The sequence below is a fragment of the Pteronotus mesoamericanus genome, unplaced genomic scaffold (genome assembly GCF_021234165.1).
Source record: "Pteronotus mesoamericanus isolate MK-2021 breed Mesoamerican mustached bat unplaced genomic scaffold, CSHL_Meso_final contig_433, whole genome shotgun sequence".
In the NCBI taxonomy this organism is placed as follows: Eukaryota; Metazoa; Chordata; class Mammalia; order Chiroptera; family Mormoopidae; genus Pteronotus; species Pteronotus mesoamericanus.
In genome coordinates, this window is record NW_026555163.1 from 926,179 (window position 1) to 939,284 (window position 13,106).

The following is a 13,106-nucleotide window of genomic DNA, read 5'->3' on the forward strand; positions in this document are numbered from 1 at the left end:
CAGCATATAAAAGTGTCTTTCTTTCAGGTTACAGATGCCATTATGGTATCCTCATGCGATGGAATTATGGGTGCTTTTCTGTTTTTGTAATTTTTCTGTAGTTTCTAAATTTTCTATATGACTCTCCTCCTGTTTTGTTCCTTGTCTCTGCTTTTGAAATAACTCAATAAACAAAGAGATCCCCCTTGTACTTATCTCTTGGAGGGTAGATGACAATAGTAGCCATCCCACCTGCTGTACCTGCCCCATGAAATCCTGCTACTACCCATTTTCCCTTATTGTCTCACTAAATTTAGAAGTGAAGACACAATGGAAAGTGTTTTATAAAAGAGCTGTGCCACCTATCTACCTCACCCCTAGCCCACAGATAAAACTAGACATCAGGAAGATCCTCATTGAATATTGCATCCAACTGCCCTTCCTTTGTAACAATACTCTATTTAAATAGTTTTGACTAATGGTCATCTCACTTCAACCTGAACATGTCACTGAAAAAAAGCAAAATCCTAAAGCAGCCGCTCTCAAAGTGTGTAAACCCTGAAGGTCTCCAAGATTCTTTCAGGGCATGAGGCACCACCAGGTCAAAGCTATTTTCATAAAACATTAAGACAGTATTGACCATTTCACTGTGCTGACATAGGCACTGATGGTACAAAAGCAAAAAGGAAACTCCTGGTACCTTCACTCAAAAGCAGGGCCACAGGACACAGTTGTGCCAGCAGTCACTGTACTCATCATCACATGCACTCCTATTTTTTTTTAAGAATTGACGAAGGCTGAGCCTCTTTTGAATGACTGTGAATGCTCTCAATTTTTTTTTTTTTTTGAGCCTCTCCTAAATAATTTTAAAGTCTCTCCCCAAAGAGCTCCACTCTACACATGGGCTAGTGGACATCTACCCGCCAAAGCAGAGTTCTTGGAAAGCAAATCTACTCTGCGCCTGCGTGAAAAACTGAACCCTATATAAGCCAGACCCCAGGAGCAGTGCAAGGAGCCATGTTCTTTCTTTATTAGTATATGTGCCTTTGATGCATCCAGCTGTCCCCCTTTCTCCTTTCCCTGTAATTTGTTTTCAGTAAACCTCTTCTTTTGCATCTGTTTCACCTCCTCTCTTGATTTCTATCCCGGTAGGGTGGGAGTAGGGGTGGGGAGGAGAACACAATCGCCTGTGACATCCGAACTCCCTAAACCACTCTTCATTTGCTACACTTCTCACCCCCACCACTTCCACCATTCCCAGAGTCCGACACAGCCACACTCTACAAACTTTTTTGCCAAAGTCTTATCTTCTTTGTATTCTCAATGTCCATACAACCTCTCAATACAACAGGCACTGTCCTGAATCAGTAAAGTGTGTCTTTTCAAAGGTAGCATGAAGCAGACATTGCTCCAGACTACTGGTTTTCAAACTGCGGGACAGAACCCATTAGTCACTTTACCAGATACAAGATATGACTGGCATTTTTTTTTGGACATAGAATAGAATAAACAAACTACTAACTATCCTTGCTACATACCAGGCACACCAATAAAAACCGATTTAGGAAATTTCTCTGAAATTAGGAGTCATAATTTAAAATACTTTTGTTACTACAAAGATCAACAAACTTTCAAAGCTACTGCTCCAGACACATTTCAACAGGCTTTTCCCCTGGTAAAAACATCATGCTATTAACTGATTGACAATACAACAAAAGAATTGTAATCAACTAAACAGAAAATATTTCTGGTATAGTTCTTTAGCTGAGTAGAGTGGCTTCTACACATATTTACCTCTATGATCCAAAGCAGTTTTTCATTCATCAGTGACGGATTGTAAACCAGGAGCCCTAAGTCAACTTTGGCTCTAGATCTTTTATTCTGCCAGGTCTTTTTTAAATTTTATTTTATAAATAAATGTGAATGTCCTTAAGGACACGAATGGTTCAGAACAGCACGGTTTTCATTTGTCCCAATTATATTACACCAGCACCGTTGCAGTTATCTGCCTGGCCCCTAAAGAAACTGGAGTTTGCAGCATGTGATAGAGAAATGGTAGAAATAACCTGTCAAACAATTCAAGGTAAGAAATGTGTGTAACCATCTATCATTGTACTAACTGAAGGCCCTATGTAAGCAAAAAATACCTGTGAGTGTGTGCTGCCCAGACACCATAGTGAGCAGTTTCTCTTGCTCGTCCATGAGTCTTCGCAGTTGTTCCAATTGCTGCTTCTTCAGTTGTTCCTGCTTCTTTTGCTGCACCTCTTTCAGCTTTTTAAACATAGAATTAGTTTTATTAAACTAACCTTACTTTTTTTTTTTTTTTACATCTCCACCTGAGGATGTGTTTATTGATTTTTATAAAGAAGGGGGTTAGGGGATTGCGGGGGGCGGGGGGGTGGGAGGAAGAGAGGAGAGGGAGAGAAACACTGATGTTTACATTGATTGGTTGCCTCCTATATGCCTCCTTGACCAAGAATCAAACCTGCAACCTAGGAAGGTGCCCTGACCGGAAATCAAAACTGAAACCTTTTAGTATAAGGGAGGACATTCCAACCAACTGAGCCACCTGACCAGGGTTCAACTTTCAATTTCTTTATGGACCTTTGCTTCTTTCACTAATCTTAACCCCTTCCACCTCCCTTCTTATATCTTCCCTAATAAAGAGTTTCAAATAAGGCTCTCTAAGTAACTAAATCTGCTACCAAAACTCTAAAATTCAATTTTTTATGAGGGAAATCATACTGACTCTCTCAACTAAGAAACAGAAAAATCCTTTGATTTTTAAAATAGTTAATTAGTACATTTATGACCAGCTTTTCCCCCTAATAGTAGATCAACAATTTCTAATTCAGCAATTTACCAAATGAGGTAGAAAGTTGAAGATATTACCTTAAGTATTACATTTACATCTTACATATTAAACATGTTTTAATGTTTCACATTGAACAAAAGGCAAAATTTAGTATTTTGAGGATTTCACAGTAAAGGGGAAAATACAAGAGGACCTGAAACTGGTAACTTTCATCATAAACAAAAACCTGCAATAACACAAATACGAATTAGGCCAAGTCCTGTTGTACCTGTTCAAGCTTTTTAAAAAGTGGGTCTTTACAAGCCACTTTTTTTAATTCACTCCCCAGACCTGAGATACAGTCACTTTTGTTATCTTCCCAGGGTCCAGGAGCATCCTGACATGCCAATGGTTGTGGTTCCTCTTTAGGTAGAGGAAAGACTGCATGTGTTTCAGATTTATCTGACTTTAATCTGTAAGGGCTGTTAGACTCCAAATTCTCTTCTTCACGAAGCGAATCTTCTTCACTTATAACAGTGAAACTATTTGAAAAATGTGTGGCTTTACCAGGAAAGCTGGTGGAAGTGTTTGCATTTGCTCGCTTCTCTTCATCTGCTTCCAAAATAGGAAATCCACGATTTAATATGACTCCAGCTCGAGAAGAATTGGTCATCCACTGGGTTAAGAAATCCTGCCCACTGTTTAACTCTGAAGAGGTTGGCATCAAGAACATTTCAGTCCAATTGTCTACTGTATTTAAATAATGTAAAAGCTAGAGGAGCTATTAATTTCCAACACCTGTAGAAGACAGACAGCAAAAGTATTAAAGATGGTCTACCCAAACCTTGACCCAGCACAAAAGTCTACTGAATATTTCATATGTAAAAGGATTTAACTAGCAAAGCAACTGGGCAATAAGCTACATGTTTTCTTTTTTTAAGTCTTAAATATCCAGATCCAGTGGATCAAAAACCTAAGTTTTGTGTGTGTGCCTAGTAGGTACACATACTAATAAAGAAAGAACATGGCTCCTTGCACTGCTCCCAGGGTCTGGCTTATATAGGGTTCAGTTTTTCACGCAGGCGCAGAGTAGATTTGATATAATAATTCTTTATGATATAATAATTCTGATAATTTTAAACAAGTGCTAGATCAGTTGCTTTAAAACTATAGGCACTAAACAACCTTCTAAGTTATTCAATTACTAAAGGAAAAAAAAAATCCACTCTCAATATCAAACACCCACATCAAGCACTTTCATGCTTCTAAACCTAGTATAAGGTTGCTTCTTTGCCCACCTGAGGAACCCATGCTCTCCCAAATCTAGGACAGAGGTCACCACCACCCCCATAGCTTTACCTGGCATTGTTTCCCACTGTCCCTTACTCCTTCATCTCCATAATCCCTCACTCACCCGGTAGTTCCTCATCTGTACTCCTAGAAGTCTCTGCCATAACTATTTCTGGCATTCATCCCACTATTATTGGTATTTTGCTTTTGTGTCCATACTCTACCCAGCTGTGTGCTCCTTAAAGATATCTGTACATTCAGTACTGCCTAGCACCATCCACTCCTAGCAAATAGGAGAAACCTAATAAATGTTTGCTAAAATTATGATAAAATTAAATCATAACTAAGGTTATATTATTGAAAATAAATTCAATATTATAAAGTAGTATTTGCGTCCATTCAATGTTCAACAATAAAAATTACATTAGTTCATACCAAGCAACAGATACTCTATATTAACCATACTCTAAAACAGGGGTGTCCAACCCGCAGCTCACAGGCCACATGCGGCCCAGGATGGCTATGAATGCGGCCCAACACAAAATCGTAAATTTACTTAGAACATTATAAGATTGTTTTGTGATTACGTGTCGCAATATCACATAAAATAAATGTACATATGCCCTGCCTATTTGTACACATGTGTGGCTTCAGTTTTATGACAGGGTGCAGCTTGCAGTATGTTATCTTCTAAGCACAGACAGTAGAATTGCCACTGTCAGATGTTACATGTGCTCAGAATGACTTAGCAAGGCAGTGATTATCAATAATATTTCAACTTACCATCACAACGTTAGACATTTAATGTTACTTAGAAGTGACATAAGCAAGACTTCCGGTCAAGATGGAGACACAGGCAGATACATTTCATCTCCTCACACAATCAAAAGGACAACAACAAATTTAAAAACAAAAAATAACCAGAACTGCCAGAAAATCAACCTGAATGGGAGCCCAACAACCAAGGAGTTAAAGAAGAAACATTCATCCAAACCGGTAGGAAGGGCAGAGACAGGCAGCCAGGGCAGAGAAGACACAGGCAAGGCAGCGGCCAGCAGACCAGGTGGTCCCACATTTGCATGCAGATAAACCAGGAGGAACAGCTGGGGAGCGAGGCAGAGCGCACAATCAGGGTTCCAGTAAGGGAAAAGAAATCCTCAAAACTTCTGGAGGTAAAAACTTGTGGAGATTGCAGTGGCAGGAGAAATTCCCAAATTGACAGGAGAGTCCGTTGGAGAGACTCACAGGGTCGTAGAATGTACACAAACCCACCTGGGAATCAGCACCAGAAGGGCCCAATTTGCTTGTGGGTAGCAGGGAAAGTGACTGAAAGCCTGCCGAGAGCAAGTGGCATTTTTCCCTCGGTCCCTGCCCCCACACATAGCCCCACAAAGGGAACCTGGGTAGCCCTGCCCTGGCGAATCCCTAAGGATCCACCCCTTCCAACATAACAGGAGCCCTGAGACAAAGAAATATGGCCCAAATGAAAAAACAGATCAAAACTCCAAAAATAGAACTAAGTGATGAATAGGCAGCCAACCTATCAGATACACAGTTCAAAACACTGGTAATCTGGATGTTCACTCAATCAGTTGAGTATGGTCACAAAATGGAGGAAAAAGTAAAAGCTATCCAAAGTGAAATAAAGAAAAATATACAGGGAACCCACAATGAAGGGAAGGAAATCAGGACTCAAATCAACGATCTGGAGTAGAAGGAAGAAATAAACATTCAACCAGAACAGAATGAAGAAACAAGAATTCAAAAAAATGAGGAGAGGCTTAGGAACCTCTGGGACAACTTTAAATGATCCAACATTGGAATCATAGGGTTGCGGAAGGAGAAGAGGAAGAGCAAGAAATTGAAAACTTATTTGAAAAAGTAATGAAGGAGAACTTCCCCAGGCTGACAAAGGACATAGACTTCCAGGAAGTCTAGGAAGCTCAGACAGTCCCAAAGAAGGTGAACCCAAGGAAGCACACACCAAGGTACATCATAATTAAGTTACCCAAAATTAAAGATAAGGAGAGAATCTTAAAAACAGTAAGAGGAAAGCAGAGAGTTACCTACAAAGGAGTTTCCATATGACTATCAGTTGATTTCTCAAAATAAACCTTATAGGCAAGAAGTGGCTGGAAAGAAGTATTCAAAGTCATGAAAGGCAAAGACCTACATCCAAGATGACTCTAACCAGCAAAGCTATCGTTTAGAATGGAAGGGCCGGTAAAGTGTTTGCTATATAAGGTAAAGTTAAAGGAATTCATCAGCAAGCCCTTGTTATATGAAATGTTAAAAGGACTTACCTAAGAAAAAGATCAAAACTATGAACAGTAAAATGACAACAAACTCACAACTATCAACAGCTGAACCTAAAAAAACAAAAACAAACTAAACAAACAACTAGAACAGGAAGAGAATCATAGAAATGGAGATCAGAGGAGAGGAGGAGGAGCAAGAATGGTGGGGGAAGGGTACAGGGAATAAGCAGTATAAATAGTAGGTATAAAATAGGCAGGGGGAGGTTAAGAACAGTATAGGAAATGGAGAAGCCAACGAACTTACATGTACAACCTATGGACGTGAACTAAGCAGGGGGAAGGGGGGCATGCTGGTGGGAGGGGCGGTCCAGGGCAGAGGGGATTAAAGAGGAGGAAAAAAATTGGACAACTGTAATAGCATGATCAATAAAATATATATTAAAAAAAGAAGTGAGGTAAGCATTCTTTTTTTTTTTTTTTAAGTATTTTATGTATTTCTTTTTAGACAGAGGGGAAGGGAGGGAGAGAGGGAGAGAACCATTAGTGTGGTTGCCTCTCATGCGCCTCATACTGGAGACCTGGCCCACAACCTAGGCATGTGTCTTATCTGGGAATTGTACTGAGGACCCTTTAGATCACAGGCCAGTGCTCAATCCACTGAGCCACACCAGCCAGGGCAACATTCTTACTTGATTAAAGGTAATTCCACACCTCAGTGGTGCCTCACACATCACCCACCATGCTTTACAATCGGCCTTATCCCTCACCCTGCATCAGCAGCCCAGAGGACTGTGGAAGGGTCCAAACCTTGCTTTCTATTTTCTATGTCAATTAATTTTCATAATAAATGTAAATAAAGTCCCTTATCTTTGATTTTTTTTTGATCCTACCATGGCTTCTACAACATCTCAAAAGAAAAAAGAACCCCCAAAAAGAAAAATTACAGATGAAGGAAGATTGTTCAATGTTTCATTGTAGTACACAGTAGTTTCAAAGTAGTACACAGATGACTACTTTTTTGTCAAGGCAGATAGTAAGGCACTTTGCTTAATTTGTAGGGAATAGTGTGCAAGCTTTCAAAAACTATAATTTGAAAAGGCATTGTATGCCAAAACATGCTGCCAAATTCAATGTGTATGAAGGATTGTATCATAAGGACAAAATAGCGAACCTGAGAAAAAGTCTGTCTTCTCAACAAAAATTTTTTCAAAAAGTTACAACTCAGGCAGATTCCATTGTAAAAGCTAAGTTATGTGATAGCATATTGAATAGCAAAAAAATCAAAACCATTTACTGATGGTGAGTTTATTAAGCATTGTATAGGAAGCATGGCAGATATAATTTGCCCTGAAAAAAAGGGGGGATATTTCTACAATCAGTTTGTCTCCCCACACTATATCCAGGCAAACTGAAGAAATTGGAAAAATCTATCAAAATAAGTTGGAAAGTAAAGGTGCTAATTTTAAGTTTTATTATTTGGCAATGGATGCTAGAACTGATGCCTCAGATATGGCTCAACTTGCCATTTTTATTAGAGGTACTGATGACTACCATAATGTCACTGAAGAAATGGCTTTTTTAGTACCATTAAAAATCACAACTAAATCAAGAGATTTATACGAAGCAGTAAAAACTATGTTAAAGCAATTTTCTTTGTCCATTGTTAACGTATCTGGTATAGATACTAATGGTACCACAGTGATGGTTGGTAAAAGAGAGGGACTTGTGATTAATAGAAGACAATGCAATTGCTGCCCAAAACTCATGTTTGATGAAGTATCATTGCATAGTACATCAAGAAAATTTATGCACAAAAGCTTTAAAAATGGATAATGTTGGGCAAATCATCATCAAGACTGTGAATTTCCTAAGAGCCAAGAGACAGAATCATCATCAACTCCAGGAATTCCTTGAAAGTACTTATGCTGACTATGGCAACATCATTTACTTTTTGGAAGTAAGAAGGCTAAGTCCAGGCCAAATGTTGATAAAGTTTTAAGATTTGCAACATGTTATCAAGTCATTTATGGTATCAAAAAACAAATTTGTACTGGAACTTGAAGATGAAAATTGGCTTACAGATTTAGCATTTCTAGTGGATTTAACCACTCATTTAAATAAATTAAACATGCGTCTTCAAGGTGAAAACCAACTTATCAATACCATGTTTCAAACCAAAATAGTGTTTCAAATGAAACTTTAATTATAGCAAGCTCAAATTAAGACAATTTTATGCATTTTGACATGTGGGCCAAACACAGTCCTGTGAACAGCAAAAAATATGCAGCCTTGCTTTTCAATTTGATACAAGAATTAGAAAACAGATTTCAAGATTTCCAGGAAAATAATCAGTATTTTGCTATATTTGCGATTCCATTTTCAGTTTACAAAATGTTACCTGGCAATTTTCAAATGGAATACACAGACCTACAATCTGATATTCAACTCAAAGAAAAATTTGATCCTGTCTCTTTGCTTGACTTTTATAGGTCCTGTCTTCCCAGAGACAAATATCCCTTGCTTCACAATAACGCCTAATTCATGTCATGACTATGTGGCAGCACCTACATTTGCAAGCAACTATTTTCAAAAATGAAACATGTTAAGAGTAAAATTAGAACCAAAATATCTGTTGAGCACCTTAAAAACTCTCTGAGAATTACAACTACTTTTACCAAGCCAGATATTGATGCACTAGTTTTTCAAATACAATGTCAAACATCCCACTAGTTTTATGTTGCCCTCTTTTCTTTTACTTTTATAATAAAAAAATTTTTTAATCAAAAATATCACTTAAATATGTATCTGTTCTATATTAGGGATCACAAACTTGGGACCTGCTCGATGATTTTAAAAGATTATCAAGAGGACCACTGAATAATTATGGTTATATGTGAGGGCTTTTTTGCTTATCTGTGGTGGCATATTGTTGGGGGCTGTTTTGAGTGGTATCAGGGACTGTAGTCCAGCACAAGCTGGGGCCTGGGAGAGGCTACATGAGTCTTGGCTGGAAAACTGGTAACACAGTGGATAGGCAGGACCCAATAGCTCTGAGGGCCCTCGGGAAAATCAGGCCTAGAAGTAAATTACACTCTTTGAAGCATGCTTTTGTTTCTCCCTCAAGCCCTGTTATTCTCACACCAGATAACTGGCTCACGCTGGGAAAAAAAATTTACATTATTCATGGACCCTGACCCTAAACCATTTGGCACCATTATGTTTGCATTCATCTCTGAACCAAGCAATGTGATGTGTTTCCTGTCATTTGTCTTCTTCAAATATCACCTACTCTCTGTAAACATTAGGATACTGATGTAATTAGAGTACCTATACATTCCTGCTACCGATCCCCAACTAGTAACCCTTTCAATAAAAGCCATTGTGGGGGGTGGGGCTGGGGCATTCCCCACTAGAGGGAATCACCTTCCCCTTTCCTTGACAGGCAAATGGAGTCTGGAACGATTCTTCCATTCCCTGCGAATCTGGGGACTTCACAGGCTGGATGGAGTCCCCCAAAGCATATATCACAAAAATTATGCATGGACCTTTGTTTTGCTCATCAGTTTTCATTAGTGTTTGTGTATTTAATGTGTAGCCCAAAACAACTCTTCTTCCAGTGTGGCCCAGAGATGCCAAAAGGTTGGACATCCCTGCTGTAAAATAACGAATTTCCTAGTGTAACTCTGTCATTGTGCAATAAATGTAAAGAGGACATCATAAAGAACATAAGCTATTCCTCATTCGCATGTCTGGTTTTTCTCAATATGCATTTATTTTCTTACTCTGTGCCCGATACTGTTTTAGAGTGGGGAACATATATACACATAAAACTAAATTATACAATATGCTAAAGAGTAACAAGCACTAAAGAGAAAAATAAAAGCTGTGTGGGGGAAGTAAATTGCATGTTTAGATAGAGTGGACTGGCAGTCCTCATTTAGAGGATAAAATTAAGGATCTAGTGGAGGAGAAGGAGCTAATGGTACAGCTATTATGGGCAGAGTAATACCCAGCCATCCTGCAATCATCCAGTAATTCACCAAAATGACTAACACAAAGGAAAGAAGACAGGCACTGCTATATATTATCTAGGCCTTTGAGACAGAGGAAATAAAAGCATGTTTTTAGTCTGATGAGGATGGAGAGAGAGGAGACCTGCCATATCCATGCCTTTGAGAGGAGAGCCTAGAGATCCAGTACCAAAGTAGAATGACGTATCACACTATTTTTCAGACATATTCTAGACTTTATCAATATATGTAAACCAAAGGAAAATAAAAAATGGCGATTTGGAGGAAAACAAACACATATTTAGACTCACACTAGTGTCTGAAAAACATTAGTATACAAAAAACATAAAGAGAGCCCTGGCTGGTGTGGCTCCGTGGATTGAGCGCTGGCCTGCAACCCTTTGGGTCACTGGTGTAATTCCCAGCCTGGGCAAATGCCTGGGTTGCGAGCCAGGTCCTCAGTAGGGGGATGCGTGTGAGGCAACCACATGTTGATGCTTCTCTCCCTCTCCTTCTCCCTCTCTTTCTCTCTCTCTAAAAGTAATTTTTTTTCAAAAAGACATAAAGAGAAAAATACAGAAGCCCAAACATTAAAATATGCTCATCCTCACTCAAGTGCCTAGAAATTAAAACAGTAACAACATACTATTTTTCACATACTCAAATGGCAAAGACTAGAACCTGGTAACACCTAGTATAGAAAAGAGAACTCTTTGATGAAATATTACCTGGGAAGGTAAACTGGCAGAACCTTTTGGAGGGTAATTTGACAATATCTATCCAAACTGTAAATGCACAGAAACTTTGCCCCCAGCAATTTCACATCTAGGCATTTTGTTTATTGGCACAAGTTCACATCTGTTATAAACTAATTTAACTTAAATGTCTATTAACAAGGGCCCCAATAATAACAGTATTCACATTAGGCAGCTATCAAAGAGAATGTTTAAGTTCATTGCGCCAACATGGGAGTATTGCATATAACCAAAATATACTGTTAATTGGCAAAAGCAAAGTGCATAGCAATGTAGAAGAGACAAGTAATACAATTACATAGACCTATGCTGTCCAATACAGTAGTCACGAGTCACATATAGCTACTGAGCACTTGAAATGTGGCTGACATGACCGAAGAACCAAAAGATAGACAGTGTTATTTCATTAGGTCAAAAATCTAGATTTAATAGAATCTGAAATTAAGACTGCAGTTTCCCTTGTCGCTTTACTGCGCTATGTAACACACATTGGAAATATCTGTGCTCCAAAACGTGATGAACAGCACTTGTATCAGTTCCATGAACATGAAACAAATGATCTAGAAGATTTGCATAGCCATGTGGTAAATGAACATGCATGTAAATAGAGTTAAGTTACAAGTATAACAACGGACAACATGGACAGTATAACCTCCTGAGCAAAATTACCTTTGACAAATGTAAAAACTTCTCTGTATGTCAAGTACATGGTTTTCCAAATAGACTTCATACAAATGTTAACACACACGTTGCTATTGAACATAAAAATTTTTCTTCATGTGTGTATGAGTGTAGTAAAGCCTTTTCGAACATATTAGACTATTGCAAACATTTAACTTCCATTTATCTGAAGGGATTTTTGTCAATAGTGTGAATATTCAACAAGACAAACTGAAGGTCTTAAAATTTTATCTAGACTTGGAACTTTTGGCTGACTTAAGTCACCTTCCAGTCCATGAGACTTATCTGATGACTCTCTTTAAATTCATAACGTTAATATTAAATAAGAAATATGACCTTTTTGAAAGTGTTTTAAAAAAAGAAAAAAGAAAGTATCTATGTTCCGTTTTCTGAAGCGGGGGGAAGTGCACATATTCATTTAATTCAAAACCACCACAAGACAGTGAAAAGTAGCTGGTCGAGGTGATGACTGATGTGTCCCCGAAAATACACCTCCTCGAAAGCCACGATTCCACAGCAGAGCTTTAAAGACAAGGACCTGACCACGGTGATGACAGAGGTTACCCTGTACAGAGGAAAGAAAGCAACGCCGCTCTACACTCTCTTTGAGCCGACTACGTCCCTGCGTTTAACAGCAGCTTAAAGTTCGGCCAAGAACTGGGAGGGTGAGAAAGGCAGGATGCCCCCAAAACCCCGTAAACCTGGAACAGGTGTTCACCACCGCCCGATGGCGTCGGGCAACTCGGCGGCCCGGGGCGAAACATCCCGCGCACCACAGGCCCTTTCAGGTGCAGACCGGCGAATCCCTCCAGCTGCCCCTCTCCCTTTGCGTACGTATTACCTCTTCAAAGAAACCCAGGCCTCTCAGTCCGCTCAAACCATTGTAGGAACTGCTGCTGAATTTACGAAACAGCCGCCAGAACCACGGCCTCCGGATGGAGTCCCGCCCCTGATCCAAAGGCTCCTGGGAAATGTAGTGTCTACCGACCACTCTGCACCTCCGCGCGCGGGCACCACCAAGCTCAAGCAAACTACCACTCCCAGCGACACGACAGCGGTGGACGTTACCTAGGGGATTCCGTGCGCGGAGTCTTCTCCGCGGCAGCTGAGGGAGTCTGGCTGAGGGAAAACCGTTCCTAGAGTAAACTTCCGGGATCTATCGGAAGCCCCGCCTTTTGCAAGCTAGGAGGGAGCCTAATAAGGAGAGAATACCGGAGGCGGAGCTAACCACTCAGCCCACGCTAGTAGAAGCTGTGCGGGGAGGGGACTTCTGCTTTCTATATCCGGCTTCTGGAGGCTTGGTTTCCCTTAGCTTTTGTTTTCCGATTTGGCTGAATAC

General features: G+C 39.7%; 1 protein-coding gene across 1 annotated transcript in view; it reads right to left on the minus strand.

Annotated features, from left to right (window-relative positions):
• The window catches only part of CENPJ (centromere protein J), a 58,341-nt gene extending 45,646 nt beyond the window's left edge, over positions 1-12,695 (minus strand). The window contains exons 1-3 of the mRNA XM_054577459.1: positions 12,609-12,695; positions 3,063-3,571; positions 2,127-2,250 (exon numbers count right to left, since the gene is read on the minus strand). Coding sequence (XP_054433434.1) covers positions 2,127-2,250; positions 3,063-3,506 — 568 coding nt within the window. The 5' untranslated portion in view covers positions 3,507-3,571; positions 12,609-12,695. The remainder of the gene's footprint in view (positions 1-2,126; positions 2,251-3,062; positions 3,572-12,608) is intronic.
• Between the last annotated feature and the right edge of the window lie 411 nt (positions 12,696-13,106).